Below are 26,981 nucleotides of genomic sequence, written 5' to 3'. Positions count from 1 at the left end.
AAAGTATTATAATTAATTGTAAGCGTCCTCGCGAAACGCGTGCGCTAATTACTCGTGCAGGAGTGAATTTCGCGTGTCGGGAGGCGTGTCGACGCACTTTGCCGTCATTATACTGTATATCGTCCAGAATAGAATAACTATAACCGTTACGGACCGTTAATCCCATGCTTTGCGCACGTCGCGCGTCTCTATGTTATCTGGGATCTTCTGAAATCGGTAACACTTCCCACGTTGCGCAACGGTTCGGAGCACGGTGAGAAAAATGGGCGAGGACGTGAAATAAAAGACGGGACCGGCAACAAGAAGAAACGCCGCGAGATATCGTACGTTCCTTACGAAATCCATCGTCTCCCTTTTATATTCATTGCGTCACTCTGCTCGCATTAATACCCGCGCCGAGCATCTCCCGAGAGAGCGGGAAGACCGCTCCGCCGGTCGACGCTTTTACACTCCTCTACGAAGTCGTCTTTGTCGTCGGAACGAAATTAATCGTCATAGAGCGAAACCGGGTCACGGGTGCGTAACGAGATGATCTTTTTTTTCTGTGTCACGCGAAGTGACGTAACGTCGTTAATTTCACGTGGTACAATTACGTGACACACAATTGAGTTTCGCTTCTACGTGAGAATTTTACGTCAATATGCTCGATAATGCAAGTCATATATGTTTAATGCGGGGCGAACGTGTCGGAGCTGCACGTACAAATCAAATTAATTAAACACGTCGATAAAGGGGCGCGCGAGTCACTTTCACACTATTTCAAACGAAATTACCGCGTACGCGCGATATCGATTTAATGTTAACGGCAATATGATTCGTCACCTCCGTCCGCGGCATCTGCGAGTTACCCGCGGCGAATCAAGTTCACTAATTTAACGATATTAATTCAAGTCGAGCGTAATTGAATCAACCTGCGTAACTTTGACCTGCATCTGTAATTCATTTGCGGCGAGTGTGCTCAATCTGCATCATTTGAGAATAACGTAGTGATGATAACGTATCGTCGGTTAACGCGAACTGATTCCCTCGCAACCGCTTCTACGATTAATCCGCGCGATCAACGGACGAGTGAGAGGAACGATTCGGAAAGAGCGCCAAGGATATCCTTCTCCCCCAACCCCCTGCTGACGTGATTGCAGCTGGTTGCCTCTTTCCCGTTGAGAAACCGGGACGCATTTTTCCTCTCGCTGCGCGAATTAAGCCCGCTCGTGTTTCTTGGCCATTGTTCGCGCATCTCGAACGTCCCGGTCGTTTTGCGTAATCCGGTGAAAGCCGCATTCAGCGCGCGCCTCCGCGCGCCGATTTTCCACGCGCACTCGGTCTACTTCCGCCGTCCTGATCCGCGTATAATCTCTATCGCGAGATCTCGCATGGCAAACCTAAGGATCCGCCAGGGAAACGAAACGTCGCGAAACGCTTGCGAGATAAGCGGCGCAGATTGCGCTGCTCGCACGAGCCTCAATTGTGCGTCTCGCGCGTGTCTCGCGAAACGATGGTTTTCCGGACTTTTCGCTTTTTCTTTCTGCGAAGAATCGTTTACTCCTGTGTGAAAAATCGAGAAAATTGCTCGACGGTTTGGCGTCGCATTACTCCGAGAGTAGAAGCACCCGCGTTGTTACGCGGCGATGATTAATCAGTAACGATATTTATTTTATTCTGCGTGCTCGTTTTTGCTCTCCACGTGTGTTTTAATTACATTTGTGGGACTCTGCCTCTCGCCGATCGTTCCGTTCTGTTATTTTCGCAATTCGCATTATTCCGTGATATTTGCTTTCCATAAATCTGATAGGCGATCAAATATCGCGGCGTTGTTGATTAAAAATGGTGTGTCGACGAATATCAATAATAATAATTCACTGAACGCAATTTTACACATCGAGTTGTGCAGGATAAATAAATGTGGCGACGCCTACGATTTTTCGCTTCAATTTCGCGAATAACCCGCGAATGTGGGTCATAATTTGCGCGTGCGAGTACCGCAATACAACTCGTGCGACTATATCGGGGGCAAAAAAAGAACTTGCTTACCCCCGATCCGCGAAATTCCGGTCGTCTCGCGTAACGGCGAACATAGATCGTTCTATATTGCGGCTTTCGTTGCAGCAGTTTCCGCTTCGTTCGTACGAAACGTGTAAAAATACGGCTGGCCCGATTCCAAACGGTCGATCTTCTCGCGTAAACATGAGGAAAACCATTTCACCGTGATCGAAAGGAAGGAGAATCTTCCTTCTTCCTTCTGTCAACGAATTGTGAATTCAACGAAAAAAATATTTAAAGTATTCAAAGTTATTTATTTACGAGAATAGCTTTACGTGTCACACTTACATTCAGCGAAGCGATCGCTATCGTGCTCGCGCAACGACGACAATTCCGAATCCAAAGTATGCCTCTGTTGGAAATGTCTTCTCGGCAGCGTGGAAACTCGTCTTAACAATGGCGCTGTACGGAGATTAAATTCCCATTGACAAATCCCAACTTACGAGTATTTGAAGAGAGCGAAATGCGGATGCGTAAAAAGCTACAGCCGCGTCGAGGAAGTTATAAAAAGTCAAGCGTAAGCTAATAAAAGAGAAAATTCGGCGTACAGTTTTCGTTTATGTACAAAATTGTCTGTAGGGCTATTCGAGCAGCTGAAAATCTACGAGCGGAATCATCGATCTGATCCACTTGAGAACCACTGGCGTAATCAACAGGCTAGATAAGACCGACGACAAAATACGGAAACACTTCCGTACTCTATCGTTTCGCGCGCGTGTGCACCGACGTACATACATACATACATGCACGCACGTATCGTGCGTGAAACGGGCATTTAATGCAGACATGCCGGTCCATTCATCTCCGTCGTAACGGTGACGGCGCGTAATCTGCTGAAATTGTCATACACGCGAGAGCACCCGCATAAATCGCGCCGCACGCGCGCATTCACAGTCGGCGACTTATAGATAGACTTGTTTCGTAACCCACTTCTTCCAGAGTTGGCGGAAGTAAATTTTGGCGCACCGTTGCAGTATTTTTCCCCGTTGTCCCAGATATTTCCTCGCCGACCTTCGCCGTATCGTTGCTATTGGCTCCCAACTCGCTTAATGCGATTATATTACGCGAGCGATTTCTGCTGCCCTCGCATATCATTTCTTCTATCTACCTCAGTATCTCCCCTTCTTTATCTTGGAAACGGAAATGGAAGTTTTTTATGTAGCAGGTTTTTCTGTCTTTCTTCAATTGCGAATACGCTGAGCAAAGCGGAATATTATGTTTCAATGTTCTCTTAATAATTTGTAACTTTATATATTGGGTTGGCCAAAAAGTAATTGCGTTTTTTTCCAATAGATGGACATACATGTCTTGAAATGTAACTAACTTCATTCTAAACCGCAAATTCATTATGTAGGTTAACAACTCACAGTTCAAGCTTGTTTTACAAAAAGAAAGTACACGATTTCGTTAACAATTGTTTCTTTGTCGTCGATTTCAAAATGGAAAATCAAAAAGAACATTTTCGTCATATTTTCTTTTATTACTTCCGAAAAGGGAAAAACGCTGTGCAAGCTCATAAAAAGTTATGTCATGCATATGGCGAAGATGCTTTAAACTGCGGCAGTGTCAAAATTGATTTACTAAATTTCGATCTGGAGATTTTAATGTGAAAGATGCACCACGCTCAGGAAGGCCAATCGAAATTGATGATGACAAAATAAAGGCACTGATCGATTCCAATCGGCGTTTAACGACACGAGAGATTGCTGAGAATCTTAACATATCGAAATCGAGTGTTGAGAACCATTTAAAACGACTTGGATACATTAGTAAGCTCGATATTTGGGTACCACATGAGCTGAAAGAAATTCATCTCACTAAGCGTATTGACATCTGCGATTCTCTTTTGAAACGTGAGGAAAATGATCCATTTTTAAAACGTATGATAACAGGCGACGAAAAATGGATCGTCTACAACAACGTCAAACGAAAAAGATGGTGGAGCAAGCGTGATGAACCTGCTGAAAGCACTTGAAAAGCAGATATTCACCAAAGAAAGATTATGCTGTCAGTCTGGTGGGACTGTGTATTTTGAGCTGCTTGCAAGGAATCAAACCATTAATTCAGACGTATACTGTCGTCAACTGGATAAATTAAATTATTAAAATGATGCCATCAAACAGAAACGTCGAGAATTGGTGAATCGCAAAGGTGTTGTGTTTCACCATGATAACGCTAGACCACGTACAAGTTTGGTCACTCGTGAAAAATTGTTGCAGCTTGGATGGGATGTGTTACCATGATGTTACCACATCCACCATATTCGCCAGACCTGGCACCATCAGATTACCATTTGTTTCGTTCTTTGCAAAACGCCTTGAATGGTAAAACCTTGACTGCTGATGAGGATATCAAATCGTTGTTGGAATTGTTTTTTGCTGAAAAAGATAAGAACTTTTTTGAGCGCGGAATCATGAAGTTGCCTGAAAAATGGCAAAAGATAATCAAACAAAATGGACGATATATTGTTTAATAAAGTTTTTGTTTCCCATGAAAAATTCGCCTTTTATTTATATTAAAAAAAACGCAATTACTTTTTGGCCAACCCAATATAATAGTATTGTTCAACAAATATCGCATATAGTCTTTATGGTTTCCGAAGGTTTCCGAACGGCGTTCACACCGATGCATCACAGCGAGCTGTTAACAACGCCGATCAGAACAACAATTCATGCTGCTTCAGCCACCATATGCAGTTACTCCGACTGCATTGATACATTGCTACATACTGTTAAATTTAGACGCATTGTCCACAATCGCATTGCGTTATGTGCTTGCTGTCATCGGCAGCGACACCTGAGTGCCGTCCAATCAGTGAAAAAAAAGAAAAAAGAAAAATATCAAGAGAAAGCGTGACCAATTCCCGAAGCGCAATTACACGCGTTTACATCAGCGAACGGGCGACAAATCTGTTTCGAAAACCCGTAATTCTCGCGATTTCATATTTCATCACACATTTGCCCTCTCCCCCGCCATGATTTCATCACGCGTCGTCATGCAGATTCATCATCGGACGAAGTACTTCGAAATGAGGAGCGTTTTGCGTGACATGATACGTGCACTTGCAGTGTAACCAGAAATTAGTCCTCTATCGATCTCTTGGATATTTTAATTAAAAATAAAATATGCGAAAAAGTCTCAAATTAATTTTATGATCCGGATTCTCTTCTTTATCTCTGTTACAAAGCCCTCACATTTCTCTGTCACGAAACAAGTAAGTCCATAACGCGAGAGTCTCGCAAAAAGAAATCATGGATCCAATGATTTACAGACACAAATGCATTCTCGCCGGGATGGAAAGCGGATTCGCGTCATTTGAGTCGCGAGGAGGGAGGAAAGGCGCGGCTTGTAATGAGGAAAGATCATCGACTCGCTAACCGCGCTGCATTTCCGGCGTGGAATAAGCGGACGCGCTCCTACTCGCCGTACAAGGAGATTGACTCATACGACTCAACGTAGGAGGAGCTAGACGGACATAGCCCACTGTTCAATAGTTTTGCGAGTGAAGAGCAGGAAGAGTATTAGAGAGTTCTCCTCCGATTATCTTGTCAACAGCAATATTACATGCAAATTTATAGGGATGCGTTTTAGCGTCGAGGCGATGCGAAGCAGCTTATGTTATTATAAATGAACGTGTCTATGCGAGGCATCGTGATTTCCCATGTAAAAAGAAATATTAATCTCTCATTCACAGCTCTTGAAAAATTTAATTAACGCTGAAATGTTTTACAACAATGTTGACAGAAGAGTCCAGTTTAAAGTCTTCAAAACGTCATATGATATGGTATTGGGTCATTAAGTATGAAACTTTACAAATAGAACATAAACTTTTGCATTTTTTGGCACATGGACATGATTTATTTTCAATCGAAGTATGCGCCCATGTTATCTACACACTTCTGCCATTTTAGTGGTAGTTGGTCTATGCCTCTACTATAGAAGTCAGGAGTATGGGAATCGATGAAGTCGCGGAAGGCTGTTTCGACTACCTGTTGAGAATTGAAGAATTTTCCCACCAAGAAGTTGTCCAAATTCCGGAAAAAGTGATAGTCGGTAGGTGATAGATCTGGTGATTATGGTGGATGACGGAGAGTTTCCAATTCCAACTCCTGTAGCTTTGCCACGGTCAGTCGTGCAGTGTGCGGTCGAGCATTATCATGCAACAGCATTGGCATTGACCGATTGACCAATTTCGGTTGTTTAATAGCAAGTTGTTGCATCATTTCGTCAAGTTGCTTGCAATATACTTCAGCCGTTATCGATGTACCAGGTTTCATAAAGTTGTAGTAGATAACACCTGACCTGGACCACCAAACAGTCACCATAAGCTTCTTCTGTGTAATGTTGGGTTTCGCGTGATGTCTCGGTGGTTCATCAGCGTTCAACCACTGATGTGAGCGTTTACGATTGTCCACTTTTCATCGCAGGTCACAATTCGATTCAAAAAGATCCATTTTTGTGACGGGAAAGCAAGAAAGGGAAGCCTCTAGACGTTGCGCCTGCTGCGCATCGGTCAATTCGTGCGGGACCCATTTGTCCAACTTCTTTATCTTACCAATTGCAGCTAAATGAACCAATATGGTGGGTATGGAAACATTGAATATCGATGCCAATTCACGTGTACTTTGAGATGGATCGGACTCTACTACAGCTCTCAAGTGATCATTATCCACCTTCGTCTTTGGTCTTCCACGTGGCTCATTAGCGAGGCTGAAATCTCCATCTCTGAAGTTTTTGAACCAATTGCCCACCGTTGCTTTAGTAGTTGAACCTTCACCAAATACAGCGTTGATATTACGAGCTGTCTCCGACACTGTGGTTCCACGGCGGAACTCATATTCATAAATCACACGAATTTTGGACTTTTCCATAGTTCTATAAAAAAGAATCCACCAATAAAACTAATGAAGATATTTGAACAAACAAATATGACTTTTGAAGAGCGAACATACATCTATCACACTAACCTAACCTGATACTGACGTCTGGCGCCAAATTTGAGATAACAAATGTTAAAGATGGCGCTTTTACATTTGTAAAGTTTCATACTTAATGACCCAATAACTAAATTGTTCTTTGCGCGCCGTAAAAGTAATAAATGGAGATTTTTCGAAAGAAAGAAGAGAGATTAAAATTTATGTTTACATTTAATAAGAATTTTAATCAATTCATGCTTTTAATACGTACATCGCTGATCTGCTTAACTGAACAGAAAATTTCGTGTGGCTGCAAGAAGAACTAAAGCGTTACGCTTATGATTTTGCCGCGTATGGGACCTTTGGAGCCGCTCACTGTCGAAATTCGTTTCATTAAGCCATTGTGATCGAGGAATCCGGCAGGTCGAGCGCATCCGGCGGGCATGAGCATTTCCGTCGCGTAATTAGAGCGCACTTTTACGAGCTGTCGCAAGAAGCGCGAGCGTACAATTGTACGGAGCTCCGCTGTCTCGGGATGTTTTCTTTTTCTTTTTAAAAAGCGGTCATAATTACCGTCGCTCCGATTGTGCGCGAGTTCTGAGAAAAAGAGAGCACTCCACGGGCCGTAAAACATTATGGCAGATTCGCGCTCGATTTGGCTCCTTCGGCAAAAACCGAGCTGACGCAGCGGATCCGGCAATCGATCGCCGGAAGAACTCCAATCGTTATCAAGCCGGACGAAGGAATGCCGAGAAATGGTTCCGCCGAGCTGTCATTCATTTCCCGATTAGTTTCCTTCTTTTGAGAGAGTTGCGCGCGGACCATCTCTCTCGAGATTGTATTACAGTCCGCAAATTGGCGTTTAATTCGGCTTAAGCGATTCATCGCTATGGCACAGATAAAATCAGGTAAAATCATGATTTGCCAGTAAGCGGGACCACCCAGACGTTAGTGCTTTTAATTATGCACTAATGCCGTCCGTCCCGCGGTTAGGGGAATTATGGTTCTTCCCGAGGGTATCGCGGCAGATGTGATCTCTCGTGCAAATCCCAGAACTACGAAAGGTACCCTTAGTAGGTTTCCTTAGAGGGCTCCCTCCGAGAAGTTCGAGGAAACGCGCAAAAAGATCCTGCTTTCGTCTTTCGAGCGCCTTTTTCGCCGCTTCTCGTTTAAGAAGCCATTCCGTCTCGGGAGAGATTTTATCTCACGGAGATCGCGGACGCGTGATCCCGTCGCAAAGATGCGGGGTAGAATAACGGACGAGGAAACGACGAGGGCTCTACGAAAACTGCGAAGGGAACACAAAGGGCGAGCAAGTGGCGGGACCGGGAAGAGAGCCGGGATGAAACAAAGCTGCTCCATTACTCTCCCAGCTGACGGTACGCGCGTCGTAAAACCGTCCAATTATTAATGCGCCCGTAGTAGTAGGATACGATCCCGCGATGCGAAAAGAAAGCAAGCGGAAAGCAACGTGCGCTCGGACGATGATTATTGCTGCGCGCGCCTTTACGCACGCTCTCGCGTTTCGCTCTCGCGTTTCGGAATTTATGGAGACGGAATTTATTACCGTCGCGTTAATTTCTTGCGTTTGGAACGATCGATCGAGAACCTCATGGAAATTCTCATCGCACGTCTCGGCTCACTGAAACGGCGGACAACGCGTACAGAGTAAAGCAACGCACGCGCGTGCACGTAAAACAATCTCGTTTAACTCGTAATCCCGTAAAATGAGAAAAGCGGCAAGAAAAACATCCGTGTACTTGACGCTAAGCGCGGTGTCGCATTTAATCGCGACGATAATCACGTTTAAGCGAGATGGCGATATAACCGGCGATTGTAACCGAAGTACAGGAGCACGGAGTCGGCTTACACCATTGTCCGCTTGCGTTACCAGATCGGACACAAAAGGAAGACGCGGGTTACACCATGGGTTGCTCTTCCGTCACTTTACGTCGTGTTAGCAGCGTACGATCTTGCACGGAACAATTTGCAATCTGATCCGAGAGGGAGATTCTTTGCTCGGAAAATCGAGGAATCGGTGAATTCCCGTCTGACGACGTAAAGAGAATCGCTGGTCTCTGCTCTGCTCCGCTTTGTTCTGCTCATTCTACGCTACTTTCGCAAATTACTCGACCGCTACTTCGAATATTACGTCTGACACGTATGACTGGACGAAGCTCCGGAATCAAATCCGTCTTGCGAGATCAAAACGGGAAAATGGAAATGAGGAAAATGAGTATTAACGGGAGATGGTAACACGCCGGCGTTCCAATCTTGGGCTCATCTTCCACGCGAAAAGGAAGAGAGAAGCGTCGAATGGTCGGTCGACGCGCACGGTTCCGTATTTGGAACATCTTCGCATAAGACCGCCGCGCCTGCGGCGATTCGTTCCGCCAATTAATCGGCGTAAACGTTTCCTTCGCGCTACGTTAAACGACAGAGGCTACGGGATGTCGGTACGTCGAGATTATTTAATATCTCGATGAATGGGGCTTTTAACAATGGAAGTTTAGCAGCGCGCTTCGCAGCGGCGCACAGTGGGGCCGCAAGACACGCATTGTTTCAAAAATGTCTAGAGCCCTTGTTTTTCAACCAATTTTGACGTTTTTTTTTTTAAATGATCGTCTTGAAATTTGCAAGAGATCCGTCGTGGCCAATTTTTAAACAAAAGCTTTAGAAATTAGTTATAAATATAAATACAAGGACTTTTTCCTGAAACTAAACTTTGACTGCCGAACAATTGCATAAAATATATATAAATGGATTGATAAATGTTTCTAGAGTATATGCGCGCGCACGCATGTGTATGTTTGTAAAAAATGTAATAAAACGACCGTTTTTGTTTCCAAAAGTATTCACTTTCGGAATGTTCTTTTTTCCTCACTAAAGTTGCAAGAGATCCCTCGTGGCCGATTTCATAATAATTTTTAGAAATTAGTAACAAATATAAATACAGAGACTTTTTTCTGAAAGTAAACTTTGATTGCCGAATGAAGGCGAGATCATTGCTTGATCCAGCGAGCGAAAGAAAGATCATTTATTCTTCTGATCAATAAATATATTATCAGTCAATGATCAATAAATCCTTTGCGTCTGGATCTATCATTAACTTCGTTTTTTCTGGTTTCTGTCGCAGGTTGGATATGTACGGATCTGATGAAATTAATAGTTTATGCATTAAATCTGATAATATATTTATTGATCAGAAGAATGGATGATCTTTCTTTCGCTCGCTGGATCAAGCAATGATCTCGCCTTCATTCGGCAATCCTTGCAAATTTCAAGACGATCATTTTTAAAAAAAAAAACGTCAAAATTGGTTGAAAAACAAGGGCTCTAGACATTTTTGAAACAATGCGTGTCTTGCGGCCCCACTGTGCGGCGCCCGCTGCGAGAAACAAAGGAAATAGCGGATGAAAGTTACAGTTCGACCACTTTGTTCCGGTAGTTTTTTCGTCGTTCTGCAAAGACGAATGATCAATATTTTGTGTTGCCTTAATTCATTATCTCGAAATAGTGGCAACGTTCCGTTCGAGTGATCGACCAGTATGGAACGATGATGCATCTCCAGCAAATCAGAATCGTAGTTGAATAAATCGTGTACGATGCCCACGTATTTTCGTCAACTTCGTTGCATATACGTCATCTTCTCGTGTGCAGGCGAGACCGTTCCAATAATTAATCTTTATTATTTTATCGTGACGTTTCGTTTCTGTCTTCTTTTACCGTAAACATCACAAAACGCAATTTCAACACGCGTGAGAAATTGAATCCCACCGAACAGCCGTCTCCGGGTCGGAATCATGGTAGACAGTGATTTTTAATTAAATGTGCGGACGTTTCAATTAAAAACGTCGGTTGAAGAGGCGACGCAGCTGCGCGTCGTCTTCCGCTTTGCTCGCTTTTCCCTCATTCCCTCCGCTCGTTCGTTCGCAGAGATGACGGAAACAGGCGTGATTCGCGTTTTAAATCCGCCCGGGGAACGCCGTAAATAATTCATGCCTTACTTCCGAATCGCGAGCTTGCTCTCAGGGGGATTCGACGGCATTAGCAGAGATTCCGAATAGGAAAAGAGGTAGATAACGGATGTCAATCCAATCGATGGAACACCATTAGGCGCTCGCGCGTATTTGCGCAGCTGGTTTCTTCGATTCCCTATCCTTTTCATGTTTCCTGTTACTCGCTGTTTGCAACACCGCCATGCTGCGCGTTCCAGCGCTTTTCTCCATTTCCTCCTGTTGCTCGTTCGCTCTTTTCCGGAACATTCATCAGCCGCGAAACGCCGTAATACACCGCCTAACTCGTCCGGACTTCGATTTCGCAGCAGCTTTAGCGGATTATCGAGCTGCTGAGGAGAATTTATTTCACATTACGGTTAAGTGCTTATTTTCCTCTTTACCTGTCCCTTTTCTTCATTCCCTCGCCAGTAATATTTTCTCTCCGCTTTATACTGTCGGTCTCGTTCGATGTTTCAACAGATGCCGCCAGTCCCGACTTCCCTCCCGATCGCGGAAACTCGAATGCGAAAGGCGTCAGGTCGATATAACGCCGAAGGGGTATGAGAAGCGAGTGGAAATGAAAATATTATACGGGATAAAAAAGACGTGGCGTGTAATATCCGATTGGTTGCCCTGCCGGCAACGAGAGACGTATGAAAAATCGCCGACGACGGAGGAACTTTTTCAAGTCGTCGCGCGAGTCTCGCGAGAGATCCGAGAGCTGTACGCGAGAGCGAAGAGGCTGTGCAAAAAATAGATGGACAGATGAAAAATGGACAGCAAGGAAGCGGCGATTTCGATGGAATCATTTGATCGGCGCGAGGAAAACGCGAAACGAGGAAGCGAGCGAGAAAAATGAAGAACGAGAAAGAAAGCTGCAGAAGCGCTCGCGCACTTTTATCGCGGATGGCGTATGCGGACGGTGAGTAATATTTTGCGCATTAACGCGCTCGCGATGGATCTGGCTAATGCGGCATGGTTTTATGGCTGATAAAGCTACATGTCACGTGCAGTCGCGCACACACGCGCGCGCGTTCGAAACATTTTAATGACGCGAGGCAAACGAATTGCGGTTTTCATTCCCGCAAAAAGACCCTGAGCCGATTTGCTGCTGATGTCTGCGTAGCTCGCGCAAAGCCGCGCTATTAATGAAACAATGCGCGAAATGAGTTAGCAATGACGCTAAATATTACTAACGAGGCGTTTGTCGAAGCAACATTAAGCTCACGAAGGATCCGCCATGCGAATTAAAGCGAGATGCAGGAACTTCGACTTGTTTTTCAGAAAGGAACTTTCACGTTTAAAATAAGCGAGGGCTTCGATATTTCGTATCTCAAAGATAAACGTCAGTTGCAGTCGAGTTTACACAACGCGCGTAATGTCAAAACATTCCTCCAAATTTTCAAGTACACTTGAATCATCATCCTTCAGATAATATCGAGTCTTACGTAACCGTACAAGTCCGGAAATTGCGGTGTCTTATCTGCGGCATCGTCGCAAGATTCGAATTTGACTCTCCAAGTATCGTCGTAATAAACTCTGAAACTGAAACATCACCAAAGAAACTTCATTCGGTCTACGTAATCCGATGAAATCTTTATCTAAATTAAAATCCTACGATCTCGCGGCTGCTCATTCGTCCGGATCGCGCTCGTTACTCAGAGCGGGGGTGTCCACGATGAAAGTTCCTCCCTGAAGACAACAAAGACCGCGCGATTTTCGCGGGACTTACAAACGTTGCCAGAGATGGGACTCTCGTCCCCCGAGCTCAGATCCAGGTGATTCCTCTTCTTCCGGCGCACGATGGAGTTCCACACCTTTTTGCGACTCATCGTAACGCGATGACGATCGCGCGATCGGGTGATAATCGCCCCCAACGCGAATGAGCGCGGTCTCGCGTTTACGAGACTACAATGCGGTGCACTCTCTCTCGTATGCACACACCGGTAATGGTCCAACAAGTGGGACGGTTCTGCAAGCGCGACACTTCCCTTTTCCCCTCAATTAAACACGCCTTATCGACGTAGCATCATGCACGTCAAACAACAAACAGCACGACCACTCCTACGGGACGCGCCGAGCCATCGCCATCGGTCAGGCAATCATTCGGAATTTGCAAATCCGGTAACTGCTTTCCTGCTGCCCTGCTTCAGCGCAACCGCTCCTCAAAACTGTCTCCACTCCGACGAGGCACTCCCGCTCAGTCCAGGATATGAAACCGATCGCACTTCACGCCGCACCGTCCAACTTTTCTAGATACCACGCTCATCTCAACGTTCGCTCCTTCGAAATCCTGAACGGAGGAGACTCTTCATATAGATTCGGCTTCTCCAGCTCGCTTGCGCGGACAGAGCTCGTTCGATGAAATCACCCGCCACGACGAGGACGACGAGTGGATCGCGATGAAGAGTTGGAGAACACACGACGATCTTTCGGACGCGACGTGCCACAATGACTGCGACGAATCGGCTGTCTCGGTCGCTGGGAAAAGCAATGACCTAGCACACTTGAGCGACTCTTATCCACGGTGCTCTCGCAGCGTCCGTTCGACGAGCAGCGTGAACGCACTTATATCGGTGCCGTTCTGCCAGAGGAGCGGACGACGGCGACGACGACGAACTGTTTTATCGCATCCGGCGCCGAGGACTCTTTCGATGAGGAGGATTCCGGCGCATTAGTTCGCTGCGCCAATCGGCTCGTGCGAAATCATCGCACCGGCAACCGGGAGGGGCGATGAGATCACGACGAGAAGGCTCCGACCGGGGTCGTGATTACGGATATGCGATTCTATTGTCATTTTTATTAATATCGCGTGTAATCGCGCCGCTCCGGAATCAAACCATGCCGCGCTGCTCTCCGTTCCGGAAATAAAATGAAAATCTGAGATACGCCTCGCTCCCCGGAAATTTGGCTGGGCATGTTCTCGCTGATGAACATCCGTGTTTTTTTTCCGTGTTGGTGAATATTTTCCGCACGTATGCACAGTTCAATTTTCAGTATTAATTTAGCTAATAAATCTATCTATGTAAACGGGGAAGAAAGCGAAGTAGACTTTTGAAAAATAGTATTTTGCTCGTGATGTGAAATGTGCGGTTTGTAAATAGCGAGAGCAATTTATCGGCGCAACGTTACGTTATACTCCTGAGAGCGAATGCAAATTTCCATGTTCGGTGCAGCCCGGTAATTAAAATATCCGTGGCGTTTGCGCGTAGTATTCGCATTTCGTTACCGCCGCGTGTAACGCAATTCCGATCAAAAGCAGCGCGCGACCCGGAAAACTGCCGGTTTCCGCAACCGGAAAACGTAGAGGGGCTCCAATTTATTTTCGCAGCGCAGTCGCGCCGGGAATAATTTTTAATCACGCGGTGTCGTCCGATTTCCGCGACTAACGGATAACAACAACTGGTGCTAACGAAACGTTAAATTCATCGCTCATTGCAAAAAATAGAAAAAAACTGGCGTTTCCGGCATTTCCGAACGAGGAGAAGCGACGTACGAGACAATCGGACACGACGATACCTAATTAAACGAAGCAAATTAGTCGGTGGAAACTTCCGCGACGTCGAGCACAATGTGAGACGAAACAACAACGGGGAAGAGGACCGACTTCCTGATGCCGTTCAATTTGCCTCGGCGATCGAATCGCGCGCGTGCAATCGCATACAAGTAGGTACCGCGAAAAGAACGGGCGCGCAAACTACTCAAGACAAACTGTCTTTCCCCGATGAGTCCCCGTCCTGTAATCGCGGAGGATGTGCGGTCGTCGGTGACGATAAGCGTTGGGTCACGACGGAAGTTGCGTCTTTCTAAAATCAACGAGCAGATTATCAACATGTTGCTAAACAGTCGCACCACCGTGCTTCGCAGAAAATCAGAAAAGGAACACTAGGTTTTCCCTCTCTTTCGGAATAATATGATATTAAACTCGCTCAACACGTATGTTTTTCGTTCGTAATATGCAACGAAATGCATGAAACGAGATATATTCGACTTTTTTATAAAATTTGAAAAGGATAATTAATATCGTATTACATGTTAATCTCCACTTACATTTCTTCAATTCCACAGATATCCGCACACATGTACAGAGATGCACACGTACAGATCTGGCATTTAAATCCCCATGAATATTTATTGACATGAGTCACATGTTTATCCTGAGCAATTCTAAAAATTCTGAAATACGCTCGGCGGTGACAGAGAAAATGCTTTAATGTTCTCTCTTCAAATCGGAGCGAAATGACGTCGTTCGCGAGATCACGCGTGAAAATCGTTAGTGCTTTCCCACGCGCGTCGACTGCGACGTGCAATTAGCCACCGCTACCGCGAACGCGAAATAATCCTTATGGAACAATGGCGAGATTAGGGTCGCAGGCGCAAACTAGGCGATGCACAGCGCGATCTTAATTCCGCGCCGCTATCAGACGCGGAGTAGAAAGCACTTTGCACGCGTTAACGAGCACGCGTTTCCAGCAGAATAGATAGATTTGTCGACGCGATTCCAGTTACATGAATTATTTACGACGGCACGTCGGGAGGACGCGCTTCGCAACGCGATCATTTCCTACCCTTTTTCGTCACTGAGATGTAAAATTCAGATTCCCAGAGATCTCTCTCTCCCTCATGGAATCCGGATTCGGAATACGATAATTAAGACTTTGTTGAAATCTCGTTGCAGATGATTCGTGATATTTATCTGCGAGAGACATCAGTCTTACAAGGGAAGGTTTTTAGGTGTTACACTCGGATTTCAAAAAATTTTGCATGCAGGTAGGGAGGTCCCCAAATAGAAGAAAAAAATAAAAGTAGCGGCCCAAATGCATATTTGCGCGCTACGTGCGCAATTTTCGATGTTAGGTTATTACTCAAAAATGCTATTTCCAATCGAATTCTTTACATTTTTTATTTCACCTAATGCACATTTATATTGCTTTGAATAATTTTGTGTGTGTGTGTATGCGTGCGCGTATGTGCTTCTGTGTGCGTGTGTATACTTGTGTGTGTGCGCGCGTGTGTGTGTTTAGAAAATACGAGCGTCTAATGTAATCTCATGTCGCGCGAGCACAGTGCGTATAAAAGGCCCATTGCTCAAAAATGGTATTTGCATCGTAACTTTTTTAATTTTTTACTGCAACTGCCAATGCACACAATTTGGAATAATTGTACATTGCGCAAATCGTAGTTTGCTCTTTCTGCGTGATTTATTGTATGCGACTTTAAGTAGATTTGATCAGAATCCATAACGAGGACATAAAAGATCTGGTCAAGGGAGATTTTTAATTCTTTCAGTTTTAATTTTGGTTTTGATTTCTTTTTAAAGTGTTGTGCATTAGGTGAAATAAAAATTGTAAAGAATTCGAGTGGAAATAGCATTTTTGAGTAATTAACCTAACATCGAAAATTGCGCACGTAGCGCGCAAATATGCATTTGGGCCGCTACTTTTATAATTTTTCTTCTATTTGGGGACCTCCCTATCTGCATGCAAAAAATTTTTGAAATCCGAGTGTAACACCTAAAAACCTTTCCTTGTTAGTTAAAATTTAATAATTTATAGAGAAGTCAAAGAGAAAAACAAAGAAAACTTCTGCGCTCATCGCCGTTCCTCTTTATAATGACTTTCCGAGAATGTTTCAGCTGCCATTGTTCGCTGGTATTAGTCACCACGATATCCTTTTGCCTGGACAATTCTAGCCATTACGCTTCACAGAAGAAGAGGCTTCTACCTAGCTCAGGCAAGGATCGTCGGTAGGGATCGCGATCGGATGTGTCACGTTCGGTACACTTCGTGCATGCGAATCGCGGACTTAACTCACGACAAGACACTTTAATGGCGAGTACCCGGCAGCTAACGGTCCGCGCCTGTCAGACACGAGCGCGATTTTTCTCGGGGATATCGTGAATCGCGTGGAAACGCGATCGTCTATCTTGCACCGCCTTCGCTCGCTGTCGCGCTCGCTCGAGACAAGTTACGTCGCGTGTGCGATTCCGCGAGATTAGGAGTCGACTAGTGCGTAAGCATCCATCGGAGATCGGAATCGGTATAATTCCAGCACTTAAGGGGGGAGCCTGCTTTAGAACGTTGAAAATAAGGTATAATTTTACGAATTTTTTTGGAGAAACTATGCAGCGGATCATTATAAAACTTTGATGCATTTATTAGTACATGTTTAAAGATAAAAAAAATTATTTTTTGATTTGAATATATCGCCTGTAGAGGTCGTCCTGGAGGCACCTTAGTGCAGCTGGCATTGTAAATTGGTGAGCATTCTCCTGCCTCCAAACTTCATCCAAACTGAAAAATTGAAATATTTTCTTGTTATTTATGAATTCCCATCGTCGATGAACCTTTAATATTCATAAAAACATTAAGTTAAACAATTATTTTTGCATGAAAAAGTTCAAAAACTTTGCCTAAAATCGTACTTTTGTGTTCTAAGCTCCACCATTTTGGCACTTTTCAACTTTTTTCTTCTCTCTTTGGTTCATCGACGATGGGAATTCATAAATAACGAGAACATATTTCAATTTTTCAGTTTGGACGAAATTTGGAGGCAGGAGAATGCTCACCAATTTGCAATGCCGGCGACGCGGCTACACTAAGATTTCTCCAGGACGACCTCTACAAGCGATATATTCAAATAAAAAAATAATTTTTTTTATCTTTAAACATGTACTAATAAATGCATCAAAGTTTTATAATGATCCGCTGTATAGTTTCTCCAAAAACAAGTCGTAAAATATACCTTATTTTCAGCGTTTTAAAGCAGGCTCCCCCCTTAATGTCCATCGTTCAATTTACTTCTCTCCTTGAAAATCTCGGGAGATTAATCTTGAAGTAAAGGCATAAAAGTAAATGTTCTCCAACTCCAGAAAATAAGAAGTTCTTTATCATAGAAAATATTATCAAAGTATCATACATCGTTCTTCCTTCCTTTCTTTTTTTCTTTTAGATTTTTGTATCCTTTTTCTCATAATACAATTGCATCTATTAAGACAAAATCACTGACTCTTACTTGTTTATATAGGTATCGCCAATATATAAATAACTTAATTCTCTGATCTAAAAATATCAGTTCTCAATCATTTTCATTAATATTATACTTTCAACACATAAATAATTTAATTTGCAGAGATCTACTGAACAAACTATCTCGACCATTCTGACTAATCCCTCGCAATTAGCACTTGTATCCTTCGAGCTTGTTCGCAGTTTAATTCTATGCGGTGCGTCGCGTGTACCGAACGTGACAGCGATGGTGGTACCGGGATAGCATTCGTGGATATTGCCATGGTGTGCATATCTACGTGGGTGAAAGTAGTCGGACATTCATGCATGCGTGGATGAGCGAGCCATAGACGCACCCAAGACCCACGTCGCGACCGAGGAAGGGATAGATGAGGGGACATCGCGCATAGTTAGAACCCGGACTACTAAGATGGTTCTTCCGGCGAGAGCGTTTCCGGTGCTTAAGACAATACCGCGGCGATGATTAGAAAAGGCTTTCAAGTGGCTCTCGTGTTGCATTGAGACCAAGATCCAGGCATCAAAATAACATTTTTGATTCCGATGACACTTTCGTATAAAAATATTAACTTTTCATGATATAATGTTGCATACAATACAATTAAAATCGTTATTACTTGCAAAATGTCGATTGTAACACACAACAAGCACGCAAGCGGCTTTGGAATCGCATTTTTCGTATCTTTCTTAAACATCTTTCAAATTGTAGGAATCAAGAAAGATTTTTCAGAGGTGCCGCGGGGGTAGTGCTATGTGTGCGTGTGTACAAAGTATCGAAGGCCACCGAGATTATATTAAAATCCACTGCCAACAACGGTGTCCGCGCATCGTCATTGCGCGCTCGTGCGAACACGTTTTTCCACACGAGAGATATACGTAACAAGAGATACGCCGCAGCAGAGAATGAACGAACGACGTGAAGCAAGATGGCAAAAACAAAAAGCGACAATTAAAAAAGAAAGTCGAATTTACGGTCGACTTGGTGCGCCGGCAGGACAAGGCAAGGGAGATTCTGTTCTCTCGGACAATAACGGTCGATGATAACGCGGTAGACACGAAGGGTAACGTTCGAAGGATAATGTTCGCAGCATTTTACGTGTTTTGCGCTGAGGAAAACGTCGCTTCGTGATCAGTCTCATATTTTCTGGATCATCCGACTTCCACGTGCAATAACGGAGCGCGGAACGTTCCACGATAGGACGATCTAGGAGGAAGAAGCAGAATTTTCCAGCAGGAAAATTAGGTCACGAATACGTGCGAGGGAAACTGGAAAGACAACTTTCCTTCCTACTTCGTTCGACAAGAAACTGCAATGCAGGTCTGAATGCAGAACGGCTGCCAAAATACAGGGCATTCTTGGAATGCTTGAATCTTTCTTTGTGTCTATCCAGCACTTGAGGCTTTTGTCGTTCACTCAAAGTGCAGATATCTTTTGATCGAGGATGGCAATGAGAAGAGACCGAAGTAATTTTCTATGCTAAATGTATTCCGCGCTTGTTGAATTGTGCATGCGTAATTTGTAAAATTATTTAAATTCGTGGAAAAGTTCTAGCACACGCTTGCGGGAAGAAATGTAAATTTGCAAAGAATAATTTGTTGCGGTCAGATACTAGTCTTGAATATTGGGGACAAGATGTTGGTTAGCGATACTTATATTTTTATGTAATTCAAGAGAGGTATTTATTAATTGAGAGTTTTCTTTACCGCGTCTGCCATCTGCAAGCCACGAGAGAAAGTAAAGTACCGATGGCTGGCCAGAGAAACTTCTACAGAGTCACGCTTACTCGCGGATAGCACGGCAGACATGCCGGTAAAGCAGAAAGCGTAATATAGGAGAGCTACGTGTAATTAATTTAAATTCACGTTAATTGACTGAGACCATAAAACAATGAGCACATGTAAGATATATTCATCAAGTTATGCTTTTCCTCTCGCAAGAGAAAATAGTTGATTGTTGTAGAAAACTACCTTATCCACCTCGTGTCAAAGAAGGATACTACCAAGGATACATAAAAAATACCACTTACCAAAAATTGCAAAAAAATTAACATTCTTTCATATTTCATCCAAATACAAATTTAATAACAATCGCGATTAAAATTTCTTAGATTTGTTAACGCGATAAGTCGCAAATATGTAAAACCGATACCCACATGCGGATCTCAACGCTAGAAAAAAAAGCCATGTAATTACTTTTCTGCAAGCCACCGAATAACTCTGGTTTCAAAATAATTTGACACGAGAGGCAAGAAGGAAAAAAAGAACAGAGTTCGTTTCCCAGTTCGAGTTTGCGACTTTATTGTTCTGTTGCATTTCGAAACGCGCAACCGCATTTTTCGTTCTTTTTCTTCGCTACCATCACCCTTTAGCAGCGCTGCAAAAAATGCCAAGTGAATCCGTCCGCCGGGCGGAAAAGCAGAGAGAGAGAGAGAGAGAAGAAAAGTGCACTTGATTTCTTTTGAACAATGTCGACTCGTTAAGGACACACCGGCGAGCCGGTGTCTGTCAGTCGCAGCGACGACAGCAACGATTCAAACAAAGCGCAATTAATGTCGACCAATTCCCCATGGTCCCCCTGCTGTTAAAGCAAAGACAGAATATCAACCGATGTTAAACACCGCGTCTAACGCGATCTCGCTGACACGGAGACAGCGGTTTCGATGTCGCGGTGAAATCGCGCGTGCTCATTACAGAGATTAGCGCGATCGCGCATCCTGTTTTTGCAAACGGTTACTAAACGATCACGCCTGCTAACAGCGAGAACGTTTCACCAGGTTTCAGCGAAACCTCGACAGGCGTGTGCGCGAGTTACAATTAAAATTTTCATCATCTCGACTCGAGCTTCTCATTTCGAAACTACCACACTATCGATAAGATCTCGTGAGACTTCTCGCTCACCATCAAGATTCACCTTTGACGTTTCCTTAGAAATTCCTCTTTGAATTCCTCTCCCGTTATTCCAGAGAGAGAGAGAGAGAGGAACGGGTTCATTCGAGATAATTAATCTTTTAAGACTTAACAAAATGACGTACATTAATAATATAAAGCAATCGTACGTCCATTACTAGAGTGGCAATCAGTTGGTCGTGGAAATTCATTGGCGTGAAACTTCGCCGCGGGTATTGCAGTATTTCTGGTAAAACGAAAGCGAAAAAACACGTCGGCGTTGTCCGCCGGCGGAAATGGCAATACATCGCGGAATATTTCAGGAGCAAGCTCGATTTGTTCAGTACTCACCTATCGGGGAAGCGGTGTTGGCCTCCCGAAGGCTGACGGTTTCAGGCTCGATGGCCGCTTCATCCTCCTCGATCAGGGGTGGTGGTGGTGCCAACGGCCGTGTCTCGTAGCCCCAATGCTGTCGAAAAGCACGTGCGCCGCCGTCCAGGCGGACGCGTGGCAGCTCGACGAACATCGCATCGCCCAACTGAAAGCAAAGGGCCGACCGGCGGCGTTAAATTGGAGTCGTTGTCGTCGTCGGAAGAAGAAGAAGAAGAGGCTTCCAACATGAGAGCAACTGAGAGCCGTGCCCGGCCGATTACACGCCGACCGGCTTGATTTGAGAACACATCGTTCCGTTTGATTAATGAGAACGAGCGGGCAAAAATGCGTGCGCGTGAAATCGCGGCTAGCAAACGCTGTGTGGGGAATTAGGAGTGGTTTATGTTTGACGTTATTAATCAGTATGGTCAATTTTGATGATTGCAGTACAATAGAGTAAGCTCTGTTACTTTCTTCTTTTCTTCTGCTGGACGATTTACTTTGAAATGGTGATAGACGCGCGAGTTACGGTAGCGTGAGCGTTTAGTTGGTAGTAAAACCATGCAACCTTTTTTGTAGCGAATTGCGAACTCTGTGTTCTGCTTCGGTTTTCGTTTTTCCTTTCCCGCTTGCTCGCGAAATGCTAATTTGTGCATGTGACGCAGAAGGAGATATGCGCGATGAGGAATTAGCAAAGGCAATTGCAACAGCCAGCGGGACGGGCTGTATAAACATCTGGAGCTGGTAGCGAACCAGCCCTTTAAAGGAGCGATACGCTTGAAAGTTCATTAAAACATCGTCTTCTTAATTGGAGGCACTTGTACTCGCGGCGGATCATCTCGAAGCGGGCACGCTATCTCGAACAAGCATACCTTGTCGTATCGAATGAAAAAAACTTCGCTCGCTTTAGAGTGCACGCGTTTACATGGAAAAAAAGCATGGTTACTTTTTCCTAATCTCCTACTTTAATGTAATCTCTTGATAAACTAGACTCAAATCAGCCATTTCAAAAAGTCCCATAATAATTTTTCAAAACCTCCAAAGACAAAGAGACACAGATTCGAATCTTTCATTTACATGAAATTAATTTTATCTGAAACTTGAATTTTTGTTTCTTTTAATTATCAAATTTTTATATCCCTGCTCTGACAATCTTGTAACCATAAAATCTCATATTTATGAGATCCTATCCCTTTAGATTTTAGATCACAAAACTTTCCTTTATTTTACAAAACCTGTCAATATTAAGTTTCCAAGATCACGGAGGGGAGCTCAAAATTTCTCAATTTTATTATCTACACTCTCTTCAGTGTTACATTTCGTGTTTCTTGAATCTCCCAAGGGTGGAAGTCGAGAGCGGAACTTTTCTCAGTACATGTGACGCGCAGTCAATAGAACTTGGAATCTGAGACTTGAGCACTCACGTAACCGCGGATGACATCCATCTTCATGACGCGGAGCAAGGAATTCGCGTCGTTCAATTACACGGATTGCCCCACGGTGTCTTCTACAATGATCACCTCCACTCATCAAACCGAAATCAAATCGCACGAGTGAACTGCATCCCAATTATTCTTGATCAAGTCGCGCGAATCGCTCATAAGCCCGACGTTCGTACAGGCTTGCACTAGACGCGTCGATCTCGAAACTCGCGAAAGGGCGCGACTCGCGATAAAGGTCGGAGTTATTTGGAACAGAGCCGAGTGATGACTGGAGCGTGTCTGGCGGTTTTATCTCGGAATATCGCAGATTGACCTGGCGACAGGCTGACGTCACTAATTAAAGCTCGTTGGGCGGACAGCACGCCGCGAAGTCGCGTGAAATCCGAGTGCCGAGAGGGCAGATAGGCTCGTTCTTTCTCTCCGTTTTTGCTCGCCAGTTTCCTCTTCCATCGCTCTTCTTCCGCGCGCGAGCGATATTGTCGATCTCAATCTGTTTTTGCAGAGGTCTGCGCTCGCCAATTATCGAGTTATCGAAGTCCCGCGCAATTTATGAGCCTGTCCGCTCTCCGCCGCGTTTCGAAGGATCACTCTCAGGATAGGTAATTCCACGATCAAAGTAAAGCATGATTACGTAACGCCCGACGCGATTGATTGGATGAATAATTACATGCCAATCAGCTGATTAGCGCGGATCTAACGGCACGAGCTTCTCCTTCCGCGTTCTTCGCGATTCTTACGTTTGCCGAACTGCGATCCTCTTCAATTTCTGTGAACGAATCGGCTCGAACTTTTGATTGAAGCGTGGAGGATAATGCGTTACAGTTGAGTCATCAATATTGCTTACCCGATTATTATTTGAAGAATTAAGTATGAAAAAATCTGCATGTGTAAAATACATTAAAACATCCAACATGAACGTGCGTCTTCAAGTAATCAAGAAGATAATTAAACAAATCAAATCAGAAAAGAATTAGAATTTACGTTCCTATTTAGATCATACTGATCTTCTACGAAAAAACGGAGCACATTCTACGGCAATACAAAATACATTTGACTCCATTAATCCCCGGATCAACATTCCTATAAATTCCAACGGACGTCAGTAGTGAACCGATCGTTACATGCATGCCGTCATTAATATTAAGTCACAAATAGAAACCGCGGGAACGGTCATTTATTTCAATCACATCAGGATTCATTAGTGCCGTACGCGTTTAACATTCGTCAATCGGTTGCTCGCTTCGCCGGCGAACGAATCGACGAACGAGGGAGAACACGTGTCGGGGTGAACGGTGAACAAATTCGGTGGCGAAACTTCATTTTCGGACCGACCAATTGAAGGCGCGACTGGGGGATGCTCGTGTGATCGAAGGAGCAAACGCGCAAACGCGTTAACTGCAATTACCAAGCGGGCGCGAATGAATGTGTCCAATTACGCGAACGGCCAACCTCGGGGAGCGTCGTCGTCAGCCAACCGACAAGCACCACCAATTAATAATCGCATTCTTTTCGAACAATTCGCGTGTGACCCTGCTCGCCGTTGGACTGCTTAAGGTATACCATAACTGCTCACGAATGCAAACGATCGACGAACCCACGAGTGCCTTTTTTCGCAATCTTAATGTCCCTTCATCAGGCGACTCGATGAAACTACCGCGTAATAAATTGCTCCTGAATAATAAAATTACTTGAAAGCAATCACGTGCGCGTTCGCCGCGTTAATGCCGAGTATATAATTTTGGGGAAAGAATAAATGTGAAGTGGTTTCTCTGATTTTAAGGATCAAATTCTCGAAACGTGGATATTATGATACAATTTACAAAGACGAGAAATATAATTTACCATTCATTTGTTTAGAAGAGCAACTTGATATTTTATATCAAGACAAATTAGCTAGTCGAAAGCCGGTGATATATCCATCCCTTCGTTAATTGACCTGTACGCTATACATATTTTGAGCAATATCGTGTTTAACATCGGCGTAATATCAACGGCGTGATATCGATACGTTTCGCGATACACGTGATTACGAGTGCGAGCGTCGTGCTCGTGGCTGTTTACCGTACGTTCACGTCGCATTTATTGACAGCCACAATAGTAATGCAATTCCTCGTAGATAAACATGGTTGGCCATTAAACGTTTCACGATCGAGTCGTTGCTCCGTTATGAAACGCGCGCGCGTTCACGCACAGATGGAGGACAGAGAGGAAGGCTACGTGCAGGGAAAGGAAATTACGATTGACTTCCACAGAGAAACTGGATACGGACGACATGAAGGCAGGACGGAAAACGAGCCGGTCATCCGGGATGAACCGCCAGTGCATTATTAAGGCACGCTAGTTCTCCCGGCTCTTCGAAAACGGTGGACAGTCGAACGAAACAGCAAAGCGGTACACCGGTACAGCGGTACAATATTATTCGAGTTATGAGAACTAAAAGCGTTTCTCGAAAGTAAAATTCCACAAAGATTGTATATAAGTCGCTAAGCCAAACCGCGAATTAATTCTGTCGTATTGCGGCATACTGAGAGGAAGCTCTGCTACTACTCTATGGCGTGATAAGTTAGATATACGTTAAAGTTTCTTCTCTGTTCATATTTTCATTTCTTAACTATAATTATTATCAGTAACATATTTTTTACGAATAATATTTAACGACAAAATACTTTATTATAGCGTTTTGAAAAGCTCTCGAGGTAAGCTACAAGACTGTATAATGAGAAATAAAGAGATCCATTAAAAAAAAACTTTAACCTTCACATAACCTTGACAGGTGCACCCAAGGTCAAATCAGTGGCAGCATCTTATGTCCCCCTTGAAGTCATAAAACTTTTGTAAGAAACAGTTTTCGATACAAGATTTGGTTTATGTGTATACTTAAATTATAAAACAGTATACTTTGGAACGCTGTAACTCACTGAAAAATGGTCCAATTGCAAAAAACAAAAAACCGTTGTATTCGTCTCATTATCAGCTACAACTTTCACTTAAGGAGAAAAATCAACTTCCATTTAAAAAAATGGCCGCCATGATGAAATCTCTAAAGTGGCGCCATCTACAATTAAATTGATGATGCTATCATCTTGTCCCCTTCGAACCAAACGACTTTTGTCTGAAACATTGTTCGATACAAGATTTGGTTTTCGAGGAAAATCAATGCGTTACTTAAAATGGCTCACCCTGTATATTGAATACACACAATTCCGTTCCACACACGAGACGATTAGGAACAACAAACATGTACGGACACGTTCAAAACGATTCATGCAGATGCATACACGTTTACGATAAATGATGCGATCACATTTACGGTTCAGTTCGATATCGATAAGCGAGACGATGAAAGCCTGCAGCTGCTGCGCTTTGAGGAACGTTCAGTGGACAGCATAAAAAGAATCGTCGTCGTTATCCCGACTACAAGACAGATCTTTTCTGATTTAATTCAATCCAATTCAAATCCCCGTGCGTCTCCTGCTCGCCCTCTTCCTCCTCGTCCTCCTCTGGGTATTCTCGCGTTCTTCTCCGGCGTGTCCTTTTTGTGTCGTCTTACAGTGCCGAGTGACTTTGAAAGCAACGAAACAATTAATTTCGCCCTTTAACTCGCGAAACAGCGGAGGAACAGCAAGGCGAGGAGGCTCGAATTAATCCTCGTATTATACTTTGCGATGCAGATCCGGCGTGCGTTCTTTCGTCAGCAAACATCGCGGACGTTAATCAAGACCTCTGTAAGAGTCGCGGAACGACTTAAGGGGGTGGACAGAAAAAAAGAGCAGAGCAAACAGCCATGGCACGAACGGATGAGTACATCGATGTATTAGAGCGTGACACCAACGCATTAGCAGAACGTAGAGAGAAATGAAGGAACAAACCTTGTTGTGCGACTTGAACATACAGGCGGTCCCGGCGAATAGCTGCGTCCAAAGGAAAGATACAAATCGATTACTAATTGCACTTTTTCCTGATCACAGGGAATCCAGGAAGATCGATTATCATCGAATCTCCCTGGATTCTGCATTCATTTTTTTTTCTATGTTCTAAAAAGACGCAATAATAATTATGCGTGATGTTAGATTATTTTATTAAAAAATCATTATTTGGTATATTATTTTTTTTGTGAGGAAACTAGGAATACGCGTGATTGGTGATCATACTGTGACATAAATTACAATTGCAGATCGCAACTATGTGTGTAATTTTATACGAGTTGCGTTTAATATGTAATTTGTAATCGGTATAGCTAATTATCTGCGAGTGACATTAATCGCGCATCGCCGTTGCAGTTATTTTATATGCGTGTATACGTGC

At 44.0% G+C, this 26,981-nt stretch overlaps 1 protein-coding gene and 1 long non-coding RNA gene across 6 annotated transcripts in view; both read right to left on the bottom strand.

Moving 5' to 3' along the window:
- LOC105275048 (disabled homolog 2-interacting protein) overlaps nt 1-26,981 on the bottom strand; it is a 308,710-nt gene that overhangs the window by 133,861 nt on the left and 147,868 nt on the right. For 4 of the 5 annotated variants that reach the window (XM_011331680.3, XM_011331676.3, XM_011331677.3 and 1 more), the window contains 2 exons: nt 26,546-26,587; nt 21,214-21,400 (listed from right to left, as the gene is read on the bottom strand). In XM_011331680.3, the coding sequence (XP_011329982.1) occupies nt 21,214-21,400; nt 26,546-26,587 (229 nt within the window). The remainder of the gene's footprint in view (nt 1-21,213; nt 21,401-26,545; nt 26,588-26,981) is intronic. The other variant, XM_011331678.3, reaches the window with a different exon arrangement.
- On the bottom strand, nt 535-15,704 carry LOC113562343. The gene is made up of 2 exons (XR_003406863.1): nt 12,684-15,704; nt 535-2,439 (listed from the first exon to the last, which is right to left on the bottom strand). It is a non-coding gene; the product is annotated as an uncharacterized LOC113562343 (long non-coding RNA).

This window comes from Ooceraea biroi, chromosome 8, assembly GCF_003672135.1.
Source record: "Ooceraea biroi isolate clonal line C1 chromosome 8, Obir_v5.4, whole genome shotgun sequence".
NCBI classification, from domain to species: Eukaryota; Metazoa; Arthropoda; class Insecta; order Hymenoptera; family Formicidae; genus Ooceraea; species Ooceraea biroi.
Note: the sequence above shows the minus strand (reverse complement) of the source record. Positions and strands in the feature narration are given on the sequence as shown.